At 48.9% G+C, this 21,781-nt stretch overlaps 1 protein-coding gene across 4 annotated transcripts in view; it reads left to right on the forward strand.

Moving 5' to 3' along the window:
• ILF3 (interleukin enhancer binding factor 3) overlaps positions 1 to 9,526 on the forward strand; it is a 76,480-nt gene extending 66,954 nt beyond the window's left edge. For 3 of the 4 annotated variants that reach the window (XM_029585402.1, XM_029585403.1, XM_029585404.1), the window contains exons 18-20: positions 7,422 to 7,892; positions 8,246 to 8,428; positions 8,804 to 9,526. In XM_029585402.1, coding sequence (XP_029441262.1) covers positions 7,422 to 7,892; positions 8,246 to 8,428; positions 8,804 to 8,946 — 797 coding nt within the window. In that variant the 3' untranslated portion in view covers positions 8,947 to 9,526. The remainder of the gene's footprint in view (positions 1 to 7,421; positions 7,893 to 8,245; positions 8,429 to 8,803) is intronic. The other variant, XM_029585405.1, reaches the window with a different exon arrangement.
• The last annotated feature ends 12,255 nt before the right edge of the window (positions 9,527 to 21,781 follow it).

A 21,781-nucleotide genomic window follows, 5' to 3' on the forward strand; every position in this document is an offset into this window, starting at 1 on the left:
GCTGTACACTCAGATATTTAAAGCCAGTGATACTAAGAACATCCAGAGATATCACAGTTCCATTTGATCCAAAACATGTCAACATTTTTTTTCCAAAACCACGTTCAACAGTGGCAGTGCTAGCTTTACATAACTTTGGATTGTAGGAGAGGCCTTCTTTTACCTAGGTAGGAACAAAACCTTACAGAAAATTCACAGCCACTCTTATATGATTTTAAACAAATGGGGGTTTCCAGTAAGATGTTATCCAGAAGGCTGTCTCAATGCATAACTTACTATAAAAGTATTGATCTCAAATTGGTACTAACTCATCAAATTGGTGGTAACTCATCAAAACAGGGTAGTGGCCACCTTTGTGGCACATTGTAACTATGCATCCATCCTGGACATTTGATATTTGGTTATCAGTTACATATATTTTACCAGGCATTATCTGGATAAGGAATCTAAGATGGACAAGTAGCTTTGGTCAAGCTGTGCTGACTTGTATTTAAGACTCCAACATTCCATGTTGCAGCAGACAGGATTTGGTCTTAGTTCTAATGCAACCCTCAGCTTGAGAATCCCCACTTGCTAGCTATATTGTACTGCTTGTCCAGGGAGAAAGTGGGGTTGCTTACTTATTTCAAGTATTCTTTGTGGATAATGGAATAAGCTAGGTATAAGACAGAAAAGTACTATGCATGCTCAGAAAAGCTGCTTGATTCTTGTGAGCTATGAGTGGTATCAACCTCTGTGTTGTCAGATGACATCACCCACTTAACTGTTATGCTGGATTATTTCAGCTTTATTTAAAAAGAATATAAAAGAGGATTTAAGGAAACTGGAAGAGTGGTCGAAGATATGGCAGCTGAGATTAGATGCCAAGAAGTGCAGAGTCATGCATATGGGGGGAGTGGAAATCCGGAAGAACTGTATTCGATGGGGGGAGAAGAGCTGATGTGCACGGGGCAGGAGAGAGACCTTGGGGTGATAGTGTCTAATGATCTGAAGTCTGTGAAACAATGTGACAAGGCGATAGCTAAAGCCAGAAGAATGCTGGGCTGCATAGAGAGAGGAATATTGAGTAAGAAAACGGAAGTGATTATCCCCTTGTACAGGTCCTTGGTGAGGCCTCACTTGGAGTATTGTGTTCAGTTCTGGAGACCGTATCTCCGAAGGGACAGAGACAGGATGGAGGCGGTCCAGAGAAGGGCGACCAAAAAGGTGGAGGGTCTTCACCAAATGACTTATGAGGAGAGATTGAAGAATCTAAATACGTACACCCTGGAGGAAAGGAGGAGTGGGGGTGATATGATACAGACCTTCATATACTTGAAAGGTTTTAATGATCCAAAGACGACAAACCTTTTCCATTGCAAAAAAATCAGAAGAATCAGGGGTCATGATTTAAAACTACAGGGAGGAAGACTCAGAACCAATGTCAGGAAGTATTTCTTCACGGAGAGGGTGGTGTGGATACCTGGAACGCCCTTCCGGAGGAAGTGGTGAAGACGCATATCCAGCATAGCCCTCTGCTTCAACGGCAGGGGAGCAAGTCTGATATTCACTTTCAATACAAAACCAGCATAGCTCTCTGCTTCAACAGCAGGGGGGAATGAAGAAAGGTGGATCTATATTCAGGCAACAATCAACAAGGACTGAATTACATAGTCTGGGTAAACAGATAAGTATGGGTGTAGCTTGCTTATTGCGGTGGTTATTACCCCTAACTAAGCTATTTCACTTAGATGCAGTTCCAACACTGCTCTCTACATTAATGGCGGGGGTGGAAGGGAAATAGAATAAAAGGTTACTAAGAGCCTAGAGAAACAGATAAGTATGTGAGAGAAGAAGAAAGGTGTGAAAGCTTGCTGGGCAGACTAGATGGGCCTTTCTATGTTTCTATGCTGTCCCAGGTAAGCAACCCCACTTTGTCTGCATTATAGTTCTGAAAACAGAATTGCACCAAACCTGCTGCTTAAAGAAAATGGGGGAAAAACCAGAATTCCCTGTATGTACCCGGATCAGTCCAGACTCCTGGGTTTTGCTCCCCCTCTAGCAGATGGAGACAGAGCAATTATCAAAACAAACTCTGCCTATAAATAGGCTGGTGCCACCTACAGTCCGGCAGTATTCTTCTGTCTCCAGCAGATGGGAGAGGTGCCAAACCTATAGTCTGGGCTGTGTGCTTAAGTTGATTATCTTGTGTTTAGTTAGTTTAGGGGACTTTTTTGTCTTGTTTCTGGATTATTTCAGCTTTATTTAAAAAGAATATAAAAGAAAGGAGCTTGTGGCAGCACAGTGGTTGTTGGGCTCTGAGAGAGCCATCCCATGCTGATCTGAGGCAGCTGCTTCACAGGGTCGAGGGCCCTACTTATCTACTTAGCATCTTGGGGGTGACACCGGGGAGCCCGGCTCACTCAACCCGAAGGGATCAGCAACTTGGACCACTGCCGGGCAAGTTTTATAATTTTAAAAAAGTTTTGCTTTCGTTTTCTCCCGCACCAGCTCTCTCACCTTCACTCCCTGTCGCAGTGCAGTATTTGCCTTTCGGTTTGCTGTTTATTCATTGAATTTTCTTTAATTTATTTTGTCTTTATTTTCCTGTCACGACTTGATGCCGTGTTCGTCCATTTGCCACATGTGCGGGTCAGTCCGCGCGGCTCTCCAGGGAGGGCCTTTGCTCTGCTTGCATCCCGGGGGGAGGGGCTGTCGGGAGCCAAAAAAAAAAAAAATTAAAATGGTAAAACTAGTTAAATCAAAGTCTGCCCCATTCCAGATTGGGACGTCTGCTGCAATTCACTCTGAGGCTGATCAGTTCCTGTTCAGCATGGGAACGGGGGACCGTTTTCCAGTTATTCAGGGTTGTCTAGTGCAGCACTGGAGGAGGGGGTTTTACCTCCTCTTTCTCCCCAGCAAGTTTTCCCAAGGGACAGGGAACCTTTACAGCCTAATTCCCCTGCAATGGAGGATAGCCTCGAGGGGGCCTCTGACGACTCCTCTTCTTCTTTTTTGTCACAATTTGTGGTATTGCTTCATAAAGCTTACAAGGAGAGGAAGTTAGGGAAGCTGCAATCTGGTAAAAAAAAAAAAAAATTATTTCTCAAGGATCTAAGCCCTCTGCTAAGAAAAGGTCTACCTCTAAGGGAGGTGTGGAGCCTGCTCAGCCTAAGCATCCCCGTCGGTCAGGGGTTCCCCAGATTACTACATATACTTCTAGTCAGGATTATGATCCAGATGACCTAGACCTACTGCTCAAGCCCCCCACAGGGGGTGGATGTAGACCCTGATTTACAGCACCAAGGTACAATGCGTGGGGCACATGCTGCGGAAGGGGGATGACCCTAAGGTGGTGCGCCTCTCTAGAAAGGAGGAGTTGGGTCCCCTTATTCCTTCTATTTTAGCTGAACTGGGCATTGAATGTCCCCCTGAGGAATCTAAACTGGGTGCTATGGATCCAGTGTTGCTGGGTCTGAGAGGCCCTGCTTCTTCCTTTCCCTTTCATGTCTCAGCTACAGATTTGCTCTTCTGGGAATGGGATACCCCGGACCTGGGATTGAAAGTGTGTAAAGCCATGGACAAGCTATATCCTCTGCCAGAGGATGCTTTAGAGCCACTATGAGTACCCAAGGTAGATGCGGCAGTGTGCTCTGTTACCAAGAAGACCATGATCGGAGCTACAGCACTCAAGGACCTGCAAGACAGGAATTTGGAGGTGCAACTTAAAAGGATTTTTGAGGTTTCAGCACTGGGAGTGCATGTGGCTATTTGCAGCAATTTCACCTTACGAGCAGGTCTCCACTGAATTCAGCAGTTGCAAGCTAACGCCGCCTTATCTGATGAAGAGGCGGCCCAGGCAGGTCGTCTGGAAGCTTTGGTGGCGTACAGCGCAGATGCACTACATGATCTACTGCACACATCGGCCAGATCAATGGCTTCAGCTGTCTCAGCTCCGTAGGCTCCTCTTTTGAGAAACTGGTCGGTGGATGTCTCCTCCAAGTCACAGCTAGGGTCCTTGCCCTTCAAAAACAAATTACTTTTTGGTAAAGACCTGGAAGATATCAATCTCTGCGGGAAAATAAGGTTTCTAATTTCTCCCTGCAGTTATGAAACCAAGCGAAGAGCGGTGCAGGACACTTTGCAATGACTTCTGCAACTAGGGGCCATCGTCTCTGTGCCTCCAGAGGCAAGAAGGAAAGGCCATTACTCCATTTACTTCATAGTGGCAAAAAAAAGGGATCCTTTCGGCTCATTCTTGATCTGAAAAAAGTAAATTGATATCTGGTCCCCCGGTTTCGCATGGAGATGCTCTGGTCAGTCATTGCCTCTGTGCGCAAGGGAGAGTTTCTAGCATCCTTAGACCTCACGGAAGCAGATCTTCATATAGGCATTCGGTCAGACCACCAGAGGGTTTCTTAGGTTTTCGGTACTGGAGCAGCATTTTCAGTTTCAGGCTCTGCCCTTCGGTCTAGCCACAGTGCCCAGGATGTTCACCAAGGTGATGGTGTTGGCAGCCCATCTCCGCAGGGAAAGGTTGCTGGTACATCCTTACTTGGACGATTGGCTGATTCGTGCAAAATCGAAAGCGCTTGCCCAGGAGGCGATTCAGAGAGTACTTCAGCTCCTGCAATCGCTGGGCTGGGTGGTCAATTTCGCCAAGAGCTGACTGGAGCCCACTCAGTCGTTAGAGTATTTGGGTGCTCTATTCGACACTCAGCAGGGCAGAGTTTTTCTTACCACGGAACGCATCTCCAAGCTGCAAGTCCAAGTAAGAGGTTTAATGCTCAAGCACCCACCCAGTCAGATTATTTTCAGGTCGATGACTTCAACATTAGAACTTGTACCCTGGGCCTTTGCTCATATGAGGCGTTTACAGTCCCTCTTGCTTTCCGATGGAACCCAGTCTCCGAGCTTTTTCAACTACCTTTGCCGCTTATGGAGGCAGTGCGATCCAGTCTCGACTGGTGGTTGGTGATGGACAATTTAGTCCGAGGAGTCGTCCCCCCCCCCCCCCCCTCCCCTAGAAGTGCCTGACTGGACAGTCTTACCACCCGATGCCAGTTTCTCTGGTTGGGGAGTGGTATGCCAAGGGAAATCGGTACAAGGACTTTGGTCTCCTGTCGAATCTCTCTGGTTGATCAATCGACTAGAAACCAGGGCAGTATGGTTGGCATTGCAAGCATTCCATCCTCTTCTCCAGGGCAAGTCGGTCAGAATTCTCTCAGACGATGTGACCATGGTGGCATACATCAATCGCCAAGGAGGAACCAGAAGTCAACCGGTGGCGATGGAAGCTCAACAATTGATCAGCTGGGCAGAACAAAACTTGGTAAGCATAGCAGCGTCTCACATCGCCGGCGAGGACAACGTGCAGGCAGACTGTCGTCGCCATCTCTATCCCGGGGAATGGGAATTGACGGACACGGTTTTTCAACTCATTTGCAACGCATGGGGCACGCCCAGCATGGATCTCACGGGAACATTTCGGAATGCCAAAGCTCCACGGTTCTATGCTCTGCGGAGAGACAGGAGCAGAAGGGGTAGATGCCCTAGTGCTGCCTTGGCCCACAGAGGTTCTTCTATACATCTTTCCGCCTTGGCCATTGATCGGCAAAGTGCTCAGGTGGATAGAGATCCATCCAACGGAGGTCATCCTGGCAGCTCCAGAATGGCCGAGACGTCCCTGGTTCGCGGACCTTCTCAATCTTGCCATGGAGGGCCTGCTGCGGTTTCCAGTTCTCCCAGACCTGCTGCATCAAAGGCCTGTTTGTTTGGAAGAAGTCTACCGCTTCTGTCTAGCGGCATGGCTTTCAAAAGGCAGAGGTTAAGTCGCAAAGGCTGTTCTCTGGCTGTAGTAGCCACGCTCCTCCGATCGCGTAAGACTTCTACCAATCTCACATATGTTAGACTATGGAAAGTTGAGACTTGATGTCTGGACCGAGAGGTCATGCCTACCCGGTCTTCGGTGTCAGATATTCTGTGTCTTGTACAATCCTGTCTAATGGTTTGTCATGGTTCCCTCAGAGTGCAAGTGACGGTGCTTGGTTGTTTGGGTGGATCCGTCCAGGGCATAGTGTTAGTCGCACATCCGGATGTAGTTCGTTTTCTTAAGGGAGCAAAACACTTGCGTCCTTCACTTCGACATCCCTATCCGTCATGGAGTCTGAATTTAGTCCTCACTGCTCTTTGTTCGGCGCCTTTTGAGCCCTTGAAGAGATCAACTCTAAAAGTTCTTACCTTGAAGGTGATTTTTCTGGTGGCCATTACATCAGCTCGTAGGGTGTCTGAACTCCCAGGCACTTTCATGTAGGGAACCCTTTTTGTGGATTTCGGATTCAGGAGTTTCTTTAAGGACTGTTCCGTCTTTCTTACCAAAAGTGGTTTCCTCTTTTCATGTCAACCAATCGGTTGATCTGCCGGCCTTCACGGAGTTAGACCGTTCGGATCTTGTGGCTGGTGACTTGCGGAAGTTTGACGTTCGCAGAGCTTTGCTGCGTTACCTAGAGGTTACCAATTAGTTTTGTATGTCTGACCATCTTTGTGCTGTGGAGCGGTCCTAAACGAGGACAGCAGGCGTCCAAAACTACTATAGCTCGTTGGCTAAAAGAGGCTATTAGTTAGACCTATCTCCTTCAGGGTAGATCCCTTCCTACGGGTCTGCGTGCCCACTCTACTCGTTCGCAAGCGGCGTCTTGGGCAGTGTGTCAGATGGAATCACCGCATGCAGGACGGCTACGTGGAAATCCATGCATACTTTTGCAAGACATTAGACTGGATGTTCAGGCTTCAGTTGCAGGAGGATTTGGAGAGGGAGTGCTTCGAGCTGTCCTCTCTAGATCCCATCCCAATTAAGGAAGCTCTGGTACATCCCAGGAGTCTTGACTGATCCGGGTACTTACAGGGAAAGGAAAATTAGTTTCTTACCTGATAATTTTCGTTCCTGTAGTACCACAGATCAGTCCAGAATCCTGCCCATCTCAGACATGAGAGAAAGGGAGAGTCCGCTCGGTTCTTATATATTATCTTATTTCAGATTGGCAGAGTTCTGAATTTTGCCCTCAGGTGGTTCTCAAGGTTCAGGACCTGGGAGGGTTCAGTGGACCGGTTTGTTTCTTTTACTGTATAGTTATAATGGTTTTTAGATTTCCATTCTGCTTTGACATTGAGTAATAACTGCCGGACTGTAGGTAGCACCAGCCTATTTATAGGCAGAGTGAGTTTGGTAACTGCTCTGTCTCCATCTGCTAGAGGGGGGCAAAACCCAGGAGTCTGGACTGATCCTTGGTACTACAGGAACGAAAATTATCAGGTAAAACTAATTTTTCTTTGGAATATGGTATCTTCAAATGGTGAAATAACATGTACTTGTGGATTTTTAGAAGCAGTGTTTGACAGCTTCCTAGCAGTGTTTCGAACTTATCTTGCCCTTTTCTCTCTAGGCCAGTTCTATAGTAACAGTGGACATTCTAATGCCGGTGGTAGTGGAAGCGGTGGTTCTGGTTATGGTGGCTCCGGCTATGGATCCTACTACCAGGGTGGTGATGGCTACAACACACCAGCTCCTACAAAGCCACATACTGCCAAGAAACAACAGCATGGCGGTGGGCAGCAGAAATCTATGAATCAAGGGTACCAGTCCCATCAGGGTTATCAGTCCCATCAAGGGTACCAGTCCCAAAATCAGCATCAAACATCATACAACCAGAACCAGAATCAGTACAGCAACTATACACCACCTCAGAAGAAGCAGAATTATAATCAAGGGGGTCAAGGTGGTGGTGGTGGTGGTGCTGCTGCTGCTGGTGGCGGCGGCGGTGGCAGCGGTGGCGGCAGTGGAGGGAACTACTCTTATTCTAACTCCTACAACTCCAGCGGGGGGCAGGACTACAACTACAATGAGAACAAATACAGTAAGTTTGGTGTCTGCTTGGCCTGGTACTAAGCAGTCTGTTTATAATATGCTGGTTGAGTTCTCTGGTGCTCAGACCCTTTGGGAAAAGCCTGGATTACCAGACTGTTATCTTGCCCTATAAGCACGCTTGTGGCCAATGTGGGGATCCCCTTGTTTCTGGACATGTTGGGTGTCGGGATGAAGAATCTGCAGTCGACTTCTAAACCTCACAGACTGTTCCCCGTCTCTTCCCCAGATCCACTTTAGATGGTGGTGAAGAGTTCAGAGATATGTAGTGGGTGGTGGTGGTGATTATAACCGTGGGTCTTTTGCAAAGTGCTTGAACTCTCTTTTTGTCACTGGCTTTCAAAGCTAAATCTGTTGTAGGATACGGCGGGGAAGGTAATGTTGGTGGAGGTGGTGGCGGTGGAGGCGGCAGAGGTGGCGGCAATTCCTACGGAAGTGGAGGTGGCGCTGCATCCAACTACTCGAGCTCCCAGCAAGGATATGGTGGAGGCGGTGGTGCTCCAGCTGGTGGAGGAGGCTCATACCAAGGTAATCAAACGGAAATACCTCTGGCTATTCACGAAAGTTGATCTGCAGCTGTATCGTTTTTAGGGAATTTACAGTTTTTCTGCCAGAGAATGTAATTGGAAACTATAGTCCTATCTTGGCATTTCAGTTCCTTAACAGAATGCATTTTAGCCAGGAGTAAGTTGCTTCACATTTGCAAGGCTGAAGACATTGATTATAGGAAAGCAACTATGGAAAAACGGATTCATAAATCAGTTGCATTAAGTGTAGTCCACTTTGTGTCCTGAACAGAATGGGCATTTGTAAAGTAAGATGTGTGGGTTGTGATAGTGTATACAAGAATGAAACAGGTTTTAATGGGCTGCTTTTTTGTGGGTTTTTTCCCTTATCCTGCAGGGTATACTCAATCCACCTACAATCAAAATTCAGGACAGAATTACAGTGGAGCAGCCCAAGGCACCTACCAGCCCAACCAGGGGGCCAACACCGGAGGCTATGGCAGGAATGCAGATCACAGCATGAATTATCAGTACAGATAAAGCCCCCCTTTCCACCTTGGGGGGAGAGTGGGCAGGGAGTTTTTGTTGCCCTGTCCACCCCTTTCTGAATGTTTTATTGCATCGCAGTGACCCTGTAAATCTCCATTTCCATGTTGCAGTGCTTTGTGATATATTTGATCACACTAATGGTCTCTAGTCCACCTTGTAATTCCATCCTTAACCATGTTTTGGACATCTCTGTACATCAGTGCTTTGGTAGTTACCAGTTGAGCCCTGTCTGAATAGAACTTGTTCATTTAAATGCCTGCATCCTTTTTGTTCCTTTTTAAAGCTTTCAGGTTTGATTTTCAGACTGTGGCTTTAGAGACAGGACGCTTCATCTGTTAATGGGATTTTTGTTTCCTTGTTTTTCTTGGAAAATTCAAACCATTTTTTGTGAAGTTTCAGCTTTTTCTGTAATTTTAATGCATTAGTATTTTCAGTTTTATAAGTGAAGATTTTATTTTAAGAGAAACGAGTTGGGGGAGGGGATTTTTTTGTATGTCTATGGATCATTCAGGCAGTACATCCCAGAGTAAGCTGAATGTGGACAAATAAAAAAGGCTAATCTTACCATAAAAATGCTCTCTTGTGTTGCTGTATCCGAGTTTGTTTGTTTTTTTTGTTTTAAAGGATTGCAAAAATGAATTGTCACCAAGAGCAGTCTCCAGATACCTAGCCAAAGCTATAACAAAAATAAAACATTCCCTGTAGGAACCAGGATCAGTCCAGACAGTGGGTTATGTCCCCCGTCCAGCAGAGGGAGTCAGAGCAAACTTTGGAGGGTGCTGGCATATTAACCCGTGCACCCTCCCTACATCCTCTGTATCTCTCTGACTCCAACAGATAGGAGTAGGGGAACCTGGTGCTTCCCCCTGGTGGATGTATTTCCACACTTAGATTTCTATTCTTTTCTTTCTCTGAAGTTGGATCAAGTTATTTTAAAAAAAAAAAAAAAAATTGTTTCACAGACTCTGTTTAGAGTTCTTGGTCTCTCTTGCAGGCAGTGCTGTGTGGGCACTTCTTCCTCTTTTCCTGCGGGTAAGTGTTGCGCTGGGGGACTTGCTTCTGTTTTGTTTTTTCCACAGGTTCTAGGGGTTTTAAGTGCAGTGCCTAGGACGGTGGATGCTGGTGGGGCCAGCCTCCCCCCCCCCCCCCCCCCCCTCGCCGTGGGTTTCCCCAGCGGCCCGGAGACGCGCATTCCCCGGGGCCGCCGCAGCAGGGAGGCTTCATTCCCCTGCTGCCTCTGGAAGGGGATTAGAGTGAGCGGAGGCGTCTTCCCGCTCCCCCCGCGGTGCACATCTCTCCTTTGGCTCCGTTGCGGCTGCAGCCTGCCCCTCCGAGCTTGCTGAGGGCTCCACGTTGCTCGGCCTGCAGCGGTCCGGGGTCTCGGGGATCGTGCGAGAGACTCTGTTCTAGGTGCCTCCCTGGTGGGGAGGGCATCTCTGGGCCGCCGCTGACATCTTCTTCGTGTGCCTCAGCGTGCTGTGCACTGCAGGAGCCGTTCCCGTTTTCAGCGGGAACGGTGGCCATTTTGGATTCGGAGGTTAACACCTCCAAAGGAGACGGGGAGGCTTACATGGACCTGTCCTGTCACCATCGATTCTCTCTCCGGTCCCCAAGCTGGCTTCCCAGGACCCCACAGGGGACGCCACCTTGGTCCTACCCTCCCCCCCCCACACACATTTTCCGCGAAATTCATTGTGCGCATACTCAATCCTTATCTTCAGCGCCTGGTGCATCCCAGACACCTCGGAACAGAGCCTCTTCCATCCAAGGCTCCCAGGCTAGCGGAGACTCCTGCATCGGATCCCTGTCATGCAGGGGTGGGGAGCCCCAGAGACCCCTCAGTGGCCTCCCAGGGTACACTTTGTGCGCCCCCTGGTGGGGGGAGCTGACTCTCTTCCAGATTTGGGGGGGGACCCAGCATTGCCAAAAGGGGATGACCTCCTGGCCACTCAGTTGGGCGGCAATGACCCGTGGGTCCTTCGCATATTTCGCAGAGAAGAGCTGGAGAACTTAATTCCTCACATCTTACAGGCGCAGGATCTCGAGCCTCCTGTCGACCCCCCCCAGGGCCCTCCGCGCCTGTCGTCGCCTCGTCTAGCAATAAGGGGATCCGGTGCTGGCGGAACTGCGCCCTTTGTCCTGGGGTTTCCTGTTCCATTCCTCTTCAGCTTTTGGCAAGAGTGGGACACTCCTGATCAAGATCCCGAAGGTAGACTCAGCGGTCTCAGCAGTCGCCAAGAGGACTACGATCTCTGTCACGGGGGGGCACAGCCCTCCGCGACCTCCAGGATAGAAAGCTGGAAGTGTACCTCAAGAGAGTCTGAGGTTTCGGCGCAGGGAGTCCGTGCGGCCATCTGCAGTTCTCTCGCCCTGAGGGCTGGACTCCGGTGGGTCCAGCAACTCCTTACCTCGCAACAACTGCCGCCCGGGGAAGCAGACCAAGCTGACCGCCTTGAGGCTGTTATTTCCTATGGGGCAGATGCCCTCTACGTCCTGTTGCGAGTTATGGCAAGATCCATAGTTTCCTTGGTCTCGGTACGGCACCCCCGTTGGCTTCGCAATTGGGTGGCAGGCTCCTCTTCCAACTCCAGTCTGGGTTCCATCCTTTTTAAAGGCATGTTCCTCTTCGGTGAAGACCTTGACCAGCTCATCAAGTCCCTGGGGGGGGAAACGCAGTGCATCGGCTGCCCAAGGACCACCAGCGGCCTACCGACCGTTCACCTCCCGCAGAAGTCGTCCCCGCTCTCAGCACCGCTTTCGCGGCTCCAGACAGCCAGCGCCTCGGACGCCTTCCTTCAGGTCGCAGTTGTGGCCTGTTCCTTTCATGGCCGCAGACAACCCAGAGAGGGGTCGTCGCAAGGGGTGTCGTCCAAGCCCTACCAATGATGCCAGGCTCACCCGCTCCCTGATGCCCTGGAGCGGCGGGCACATTTCCCTCTTCTACGAGGAGGGGGTCCGTATTACTTCAGACCAGTGGGTCCTGGATATTCTAAGGAACAGTTACACGTTGGACTTTGCTCGCATTCCAAGAGACAGGTTCCTCTTCTCGCCTTGCGGTTCGAGTCACAAGTGGCTAGCGGCACGGCAGACCCTCAACAGACTCCTGGATCTCAGGGCCATCTCTCCCATCCTCTGGAGAGGTGGGCTCGAGCCACTATTCAATCTCCTTCGTGGTACCCAAAAAGGACGGAGCCTTCCGTCCCATCCTGGATCCAAGGAGGTCAATAAGCCACTCCGGGTATTTCGCTTCCGCATGGAGACCCTATGGTCAGCGACGGTACATCAGGGAAAGTTCCTCGCTTCTCTCGACTTGGCAGAGGCATATCTTCACTTTCCCATCCGCAAGACTTACCAGAGGTTCCTTTGCTTCAAGATCCTGAACTAGCATTTCCATTTCCAGACCCTTCCATTCGGTTTGGCGACCGCCCCTCGGACCTTCACGAAGATCATGGTGGTAGCGCCGGCCACTCTACGATGTGGCAGCACTGCACACTATTGCCCCCATAGCGCCACAGGAAAAGGTGTAGTTATTTCCTGCGGTGCTGCTGGGAGAGAATTCCGCCCAAACCCCGCCCACACTCACACCTCCCCCTTCCCCTAATTTTAAGAATCCCGGCACATTGCCCACTAGAGAATGACCCTATTAGACGGATAACTTTTCAGTTCTGAATATCGGTTTTCCTATTTGCAAACAGAAGGCACAAAGCTCTCAGGGGAAGCTTGAAGCCCTGCAGCACAGAATGAGCCAACGCTAGACGCAGAGCCAGCCTGCCCTTTCTAAGGGGCCGCTGCAATAATCTTTGTGAAAAGTGGGTGCTGACTTTTCAGCGCCCGCAAGGGGGGGTGCCATGCAATATGTAAATTAGGGGGTCACACTAGGAAGTAGGCGCTAGGGTCGCTTGCACGACCTTCACGCTGCCTTGCTAATTCGACACGCCGTGGCTGCCGGTTATGAAGACCGATGCCGGTAAACTCAAGTTTATTGGCGGCCATTTTCATTACTGGCAGATGGCCGGTTATGAACACAGACACGGAGGTTTGGCTGTCTGCCAAGTATTTTTATTTTAATTTTTATACTTTAAAAAAGTACAGAAAAGCAGTTTTTTCTGTACTTATTTAAATGTGCTCAAGCAGGCGTTAATATCTGAGATGCACATTTATCTTTTTGCATTTGGAGTGAATGATTAATAGCATGTGTTCCCTGTACGTACCTGGATCAGTCCAGACAGTGGGTTATGAATATCTGAGATGCACATTTATCTTTTTGCATTTGGAGTGAATGATTAATAGCATGTGATGAGGGCTAACTCATTCACTCCCCGTGGGACATGCATTAAATAGGTGCTAATTGCATTAGGGGGTGGATTAGCGCCTATTTAACCTGTGTCCGACAGTGGGTTAAACAGTGCATTTGGCTGTGCGCACTGTGTTGCATCTGCCCCTAAAAGAGAGCTTCCCCTACGAAATCAACTGCCGAAAAGTGAAACTTTACATAGACTGATAAAGCCAACTTAGAAGGCCGTATCTCTGCTAATTCTCAGTTTTGCTGCAACAGATTCTATAAGCCCAACAGCTATATCTAATGCTCCAAGTGCCAGTGGTTCCAGGGCCAGAAACTCAGACAATGCCTTTTCATAAATAATTATTTTATTTATTTATTTAAGTTCTTTTAATATACTGAAGCTCAAGACAAGGTCTTATTGTACCTATTTCCCCTTTGGAAACCAGTTAACATAGGAAGTGAAAAAAAGTTACATTAAAACAGGGAAATTGAAAATAATACCATATAAAATTAATGCCTTGAGAAAAACAATTGTAAATTAAAATAATTTAAAATTCTAAATAACAGTATACCAGACATCTAAAAAGTAATTAATAAAGTAATTAAAAACTATAAAACCAGAGTGATAGGTATACGTAAAATAAGAATGCTAAAAATATGAAATAATATAAAAATATTTCAAAATACAGAAAGGTCCCATTCAAGACTGAGTCCCAGGGGAGTAATAGTTCTCATTGCAAAATGAAGCGTTGCTCTTTTCTTAATAAAACAGCATCCTGGTCTCCACCTCACATCCACCAGCACACAGAATCTCAGGTCCTCAGACGGATGTTCATATGCTTTACAGTGCTCCACTATGGCTGCTTCCAGCATGTTCCTTTCCATGCAGCTTTTGAGTTGCAGGAACCTTCTCAATTCTCTTTTAGTTTGACTGATGCACAACAGCTCTGAAAGGCACTGGATCACATGGACCAACCTTCTGAGCAATGTAGCTGGAGAAATCAAAGGAAAGATTGTTTTTGGATGTGAAGGCATCAGCACCTCTGAAAGGCCCATCTCTGGATCTAATGCTGAATGAACAGGCAGGCAGCTAAGATTTTGCCCTCTGGCGTAGGAGATAATTTATTTTATTTAGAAACTTTTATATACCGGTATTAGTGGGGACATCATACCTATAAGAAGCCATCTGAATCCTGCATGATGTGCCAATGTTCATGCAATATCTTGCTTGCTACCTGTTGCAAGATATGAACATTTCAATGAAGACTACAGCTTTACCTTTATTTCTTTTGCCTGTTTTTTCTAAATCGCTATCACTCTGTAGTGCCCGCTTATAACACTGTAGTGTTTGTTATAATTTTACAGCTTTGAACATCGATATTTATGGTCTCTTCATAGGAACTGATGACAATCATTCATTTAATCACATGGTCAAAAAACGGCCACGTCGGGTGTACTGGCTCCATCACTGTGTTTGTTTAATGGTTTGTTTGTTTTTTTTATTGCAGTTATGCTTTTATTGACATTAAATTTGTGATATTTTATCTTATGTATTTTTGGATATTTACTTTTATGTAATTTTCTATTCATTTATTGTTCTTTTGTTTTTTTCTTATGTGAACAACTCTTGTTCTTTTTCCTATTTATAATATCGCTCAGTACTTTCCATCCAACCCCAATTGCTCCATTGTTCTGTTTTATTTCTATCGTGTGGCAGGATATGCATCTAATTGTATTTAATTACAGTTTTAGTATCCTGTTACTAGAGTAAACATTCCCAAAATTAAAAGAATCACATGACAGAAAATAAAGCAGAGCTCTGTAAGATGCTGTCAAGGATCTTGAAGGATTATGAACCGGAAACACATACTTCATCCAAGATAAATTCTCCATGCTGTCATTTTAAAGACCAGGCACGCTACCTCGTAGCTTGTACAGGTCCTTGGTGAGGCCTCACCTGGAGTACTGGATTCAGTTCTGGAGACCTCATCTCAGAGGAGACAGAGACCGGATGGAGGCGGTATAGAGAAGGGTGACCAAAATGGTGGGAGGTCTCCATCAAAGGACTTATGAGGAGAGACTGAAGGACCTAAATATGTATAACCCTGGAGAAGAGGAGGTGCAGGGGAGATAGGATACAGACCTTCAGATTCCTGAGAGGTTTTAATGATGCACAATAAATGACAAACCTCCGTTGGAAAGAAATCAGTAGAACTAGGGGTCACATAATCAAACACCAGAGAGGATGACTCTGAGCCAACGTCAGGAAATATTTCTTCATTGAGAGGGTGGTGGATGCCTGGAAGGCCCTTCCAGAGGAGGTGGTGAAGACAAAAACAGTGAAAGATTTCAGAGGGGCATGGGATAAACACTGTGGATCTCTTAAGGCTAAAGGATGGGAATGAAGGAAAGAGTGCATGGGGGTAACTTGCTGGTGTGGCAGTCACTACCCTTAACCAATAAACTTACATATTCTTGATGCAACTCCATCAGTGCTTTCTGCTTCAACAGCAGGGGGAAAAGGGAAATTAGATTCAGACAGCAACCAACAAGGGCATTGAATTTGCACAGTCTGGGAAAGCAAATAAGCATGGAGGTAACTTGCTGATTCAGCTGTTGCTACCCTTAACCAATAAGCCTGATACTTTGGATACAACTTTAACATTGCTCTCTGGTTCAATGGCAAGAGGTAACGGGTAATTTCCTAGCGTGTAGCAGATGGACTCAGAACCAATGGGTATAGTGTACTCCTGCTAGCAGTTGGAGACTGATCAGATTTCAATCTGACGTCAGCCCCTAGTACATATACCCCTGCAGGAAGTGCAGCTCTTCAGTATTTTCCGTCTCCATAGCAGTTAGGGACTATCTGCACGCTCTCAAGTGTTAGATCAAATTCAAAAAAGAAAAACCCAAAATTTAAAGAAGAAAACCTACCTGAAGACTAGCCCCGCTCTCCTGCGGTGATACCCTCGGGTCTCTGCCCTAGTTGAGATTCCCAAGGTGATTTCCGTGGTCCCTCGGAGGTGAGCCTCGGTCTGGCGGCGGAATCGTGGCAAGGACCTAGCCCCCGATCCTTTGGGCGAGGCTGAGAGGCAGCGGGTGCACCCTTGAGCGCGGCGGTGAAGGTATTTGCCCTCTCCCCCTGCAGCCGGAGACCGCCTGGGACGAAACCGGGAAGCGCTGAAGACAAGGTAAGGTAGAAATCTTCTACTTGAATACGGTCTCCGAGGATAGAGGAGGATCACAGGTCACCGACCGGGACCAGTGCCACCAGGTTGATCCGCCCTAGCAGAGTCAGGCCCCGGCTATTCCAAGAGTTGCCCATGTGGAGACTCTCCAAGGGGGTCGCCATCTTGGCCTACTCGCCGCGCCGTTCGCCTCCGAGCGCCCATCTCAGAGTCAGGTGCACAAAGCACTTGTGTGCATAGACTTACGCGCGCATAACTTGCACTCACAGAGCCGAGCGCATATCTACAGCACAGCCGCGTGCACAACTTACACGCTCATTTTAAGTGCACCGGAGAGCATAAGATTTACGCGCCGACAGCCATGGCACCCCCAGGAACAGAAATTTATTTATTTAGGAGCTTTTATATACCGAGGTTTAGCAGTTAGCCTACACCCCGGTTTACAGTATAACACATTTTTACATCGAACTGGTAATGGAACACAAAAAGGAAAATGAAAACAAAACAAAATTACATCGAACTGTTAATTGAACATATATTGATCATTAAATTAAAGCGCAAGGTCTCTGCCCAGCATGCCACATGAAAGCTGCACAAAGCAAGGAGGCTGACGCCCTGTGCACGCATTGCGAGGAGGCCCTGGGAGAACCAGCTCAGGGCCAGTCCCACCCAGGGCCGAGTTCTTGCTCCTCAGGGGGCACCCCGGACCTAGCCTGGGGGACCCCCCCACAGACGGGGACCGCCAAGGAACCAGCGCCCCTCGGCTTTGATCTAGCGTCAATATCATTGGTGGAGTTCTTCAAGGGGATTCACGCCTTTGTTCAAATGCAAACTGAACATCTGGCTGACCAGCCACATGCTCCACTGGAAGACCCACATGCCCCAGGCCCTTCAAGACCTAGGCACAGGCTCCCATTACCCAGAAGCCCCACCTATGGGGACTCAGACTTCTCTGAGGAGGAAGCCGAACCCCTAGAAGAGGGGGAGCTCCCCCCGGGGACAGAGCCTCACTGAACCATGAGACGCTTCTTCACAAAGGACAAGCTCCCGGACCTGGCCAATCAATGTCTGACGGAGCTAGCTATCCCGGGCACAGATACTTCGGGGGAACCTAAACCGAACCTCTTGCTGAAGGGTCTTCGACAGACTTCTCGCCATTTCCCCCCTGTTATAAGCAGCACAGCAGCTGATTGACCTGGAATGGAATACTCCGGAGTCCGCATTCAAAGGGGGACGAGCCTTGGCAGCCCTGTACCCCCTGGACCCAGCAACCAAAGATCTTGCATGCCCCTGCGTGGTCTTTAAGCGCACCACTATCCCAGTGGAGGGAGGAGCTGCGCTCAAGGATGCACATGACCAACATCTGGAGTCCATCCTCAAACAGTCATTTGACGTTGCCGCTATGTCTCTACAAATTGCGGCCTGCTGCATCGTGGTGACACATGCCTGCTTATCACATACCAGGAACAACACCCCGGGAGAAGACATGGAACCAGCAGTATCATTCCTAGCTGACGCTGCCTCCGACCTAGTACGCACAGCGACCAGAGGAGGGTCACCTGCGGTGGCTGCCAGGAGGCAACTCTGGCTCCAAAGCTGGTCGGCCGAAGCATCTTCCAAAATGCGCCTCACAAGGATGCCCTTCAAAGGATCCCTCCTGTTCGGCAGCAAACTAGAGAAACTGGCCGACAAATGGGGCGAGTCCCCATTGCCGCGACTGCCGGAAGATAAGACGAAGAGAAACAAGCGTCCCTTTCCCAGGTCCTCCAGGGGCAGAAGTTCGCAGCGCTTCAATTCTTACAGGAGCAACTATCAAGCGCCCCGTCCTACGGGCAGGAACCAGTCCTTTCGGACCAAGCACAACAAGAGGGGAGCCAGCTCGGGTATGGCCCCAGCCGCACCCCACAATGAGATTCAGCCGACCCATCCAAGGGAAGAAGCCATAGGGGGCAGACAAGCCCTATTCTACCGCAGATGGGTCGAAATAACCTTGGACAAGTGGGTCCTAGCCATCATTCGGGAGGGGTACTACCTGGATTTCCTACGAACCCCTACGGACAAGTTCGTGGAGTCCCCCTGCCACGACCCCTCCAAGAGGGCAGCAGTGGAAGCTACACTGTCCAGACTACTGGCACTCGAGGCCATAACCCCAGTGCCTCCCCAGGAAATAAATACTGGCCATTATTCCATTTATTTTATCGTTCCCAAGAAAGAGGGAACATTCAGGCCCATCCTGGACCTCAAGTCTGTCAACCGCCACCTCAGGATCCCTCGCTTCCGCATGGAAACCCTACGATCCGTTATAAGGGCAATACAACCAGGAGATTTTCTCACATCCCTGGATCTTGTGGAGGCCTACCTGCACATCCCCATTCATCAGGAACATCAGCGCTACCTACGCTTCAAAGTCCTAAACCGTCATTACCAGTTCCGGGCACTACCCTTCGGGTTAGCCACAGCACCCCGGATGTTCACCAAGGTAATAGTGGTGGTGGCGGCAACACAGGAAGGAAGGAATCCTCGTTCACCCTTACCTGGACGATTGGCTGATCAGAGCAAAGTCACCAGAGGAAAGAAAGCCGCCAAGCAACCAGCAGAGTCAAAACTCTACTGGAAAGCCTAGGATGGGTAGTCAACACAAACAAAAGTTCCCTACAGCCCTCACAGTCGCTGGAATACCTAGGAGTCCGATTCGACACCAAAGAGGACAAGGTCAGCCTGACTCCCACAAGGAGATCAAAATTGTGGAACCGGCTGCGAACCTTGCTGAACGATCCTCGTCCCACAGCATGGGATTACCTGCAAGTCCTTGGGCTGATGGTATCCACACTGGAAGTTGTGCCATGGGCACGAGCCCACATAAGGCCCCTACAGCGCTCACTCCTATCACGGTGGAGCCCCCGGTCCCAGAAATACACCGTACGTCTATCACTACCGGGCAGAGTTCAGACCCAGCTACGGTGGTGGCTGCAGGCCAGACACATGAGCCGTGGCTCAAGACTATCTTCCCCAACCTGGACCCTACTCACCACAGATGCCAGTCTACGAGAATGGGGAGCACACTGCGAGGAGCTAACCGCCCAAGGGCAGTGGAATGCAGAAGAGGCAGGATGGAACATCAACCGCCTAGAAGCGCGGGTAGTCAGACTAGCCTGCCTGCGGTTCGCTCACAGACTTCGAAACCGGTCAGAGTAATGTCGGACAACGCCACGACAGTGGCTTACATCAACTGGCAGGAGGGAACCAGAAGCCAGCAGGTGTCCCTAGAAATAGACCCCCTGATGGCGTTGGCGGAAGCAAACCTCCAGGAGATTTCCGCCGTCCACATCGCTGGGAAAGACAACGTCACGGCAGACTTCCTCAGCAGGGAAAGTCTAGACCCAGGAGAATGGAGGCTGTCGTCCGCAGCACCCCTACCCCTGCACCCACACAGGGACCTGCTACAACAAGGTCCGATCCTCCACGAGGACCCAGCTCAATTCTCTCTTATGGTCTGGCCATTGAGAGGGCTCGCCTGAGAGAGCAGATACTCGGGGGCAGTAATCGACACTCTCCTCCGAGCACGCAAGTTCTCCACATCACTAACGTACAGAAGGATCTGGAGAGTATTTGAAGCCTGGTGCGAAGACCACAACATCAAGCCACGCTCATTTACAGTTCCCGTGATCCTGGAATTCTTACAGAACGGACTACAGAAGGGTCTGTCCCTCAACTCCATCAAGGTACAGGTGGCCGCATTGTCATGCTACGGCTCCAAGAGTGAGGGCGACAGCATAGCTTCTCACCCGGACTTGTCACGCTTCCTGAAAGGAGTCAAACACATTCGCCCACCACTAAAGTGGACGGTACCTCTGTAGAATCTCAATCTCGTTTTGGACTTCCTAGCGGGAACCGCCTTCAGACCCCTCCAAGGCCTGTCCCTCCGCCTATTAACCTTAAAGACGGTGTTTTTGCTGGCGGTGTGTTCAGCCCCCCACATATCGGAACTGCAAGCACTGTCCTGCCGTGAGCCGTTCCTCAGACTCACCCCGGGGTCCATCCAACTACACACGGTTCCCTCCTTCCTCCCCAAAGTGGTCTCACACTTCCATCTTAACCAGACCATCTCGCTACCAACGACAGATGGCTTGAAGAATTTGGAAGAAGTCCGTAGTCTACACCACCTCAACCTCGGCAGACTCCTATCCAGATACCTGGAAATGTCCTTCACAGCGGAAAGAGACAAGGAGAAGCGGCTTCACGGGCAACCATCGCCCGCTGGATCAAGGAAGTCATCAAGGCGGCCTACGTGGAAGCTGGCAAGCCACCACCTCTACAGGTCAAGGCCCATTCTACCAGAGCCCAGGCAGTATCCTGGGCAGAAACTAGAATGCTGCGACCTGCCGAGATCTGCAGGGCGGCTACATGGTCCTCCATCCATACCTTCTCCAAATTCTACCATCTGGACGTTCAGGCTAGGGAGGACATGGCATTTGCAACGGCAATACTAAGTGGGTCACGGGAAGCCTCCCACCTGGTTCGGGAGTAGCTTTTATACATCCCATTGTTCCTGAGTCCATCTGCTACACGCTAGGAAATGGAGAAATTACTTACCTGATAATTTCGTTTTCCTTAGTGTAGACAGATGGACACAGCATCCCACCCTTGGCTGACGTCTCGCATGGTCTTTCAAGTGATTCAAGGGTAAGCCATGTTTTCATTTACCTAGGGCATCCACACTGCCCGGTGTCGATGCTTTCCGGTTGAGTACACTGGCGGTCTCCAGCTATAGTCAATCAACCAGTTCAAGTTAATCAAGTTTAACGTTTAACCAAGTTATGAAGTTATCCAAGTTAACCAAATTATTAAGTTAATCAGTCAGTCAGTCACACATATATCCACAATGCTTTTCGAGGAGAATACTGAAGAGCTGCACTTCCTGTAGGGGTATATGTACTAGGGGCTAACGTCAGATTGAAATCTGATCCATCTCCAACTGCTAGCAGAAATACACTATACCCATGGGTCCTGAGTCCATCTGTCTACACTAAGGAAAACGAAATTATCAGGTAAGTAATTTCTCCATTGGACTCAAACAGCAACCAACAAGGGCCCTGACTTTGAATGGTTTGAGAAACTAAGCATGGGGGTAACTTGTATGACACAGCAGAAACTACCAAAAGCTTGCAAGGCAGACTGGATGGACCCTTTGTCCTTTTCTGCCGTCATTTCTCTGTTTCTGTATATGTTTCATCTCAGATGGCAGCCAGTGTGAATCACAAAGCGTTGACAAAATGTGGGCCAAGTCTTGTAATTAAGTGGGAGGTTTAATTTTGCAGCAGCTGTAGGGCAGGACTTGGTGAGAGAGGTAATGGTG

The sequence above is a fragment of the Rhinatrema bivittatum genome, chromosome 19, assembly GCF_901001135.1.
Source record: "Rhinatrema bivittatum chromosome 19, aRhiBiv1.1, whole genome shotgun sequence".
NCBI classification, from domain to species: Eukaryota; Metazoa; Chordata; class Amphibia; order Gymnophiona; family Rhinatrematidae; genus Rhinatrema; species Rhinatrema bivittatum.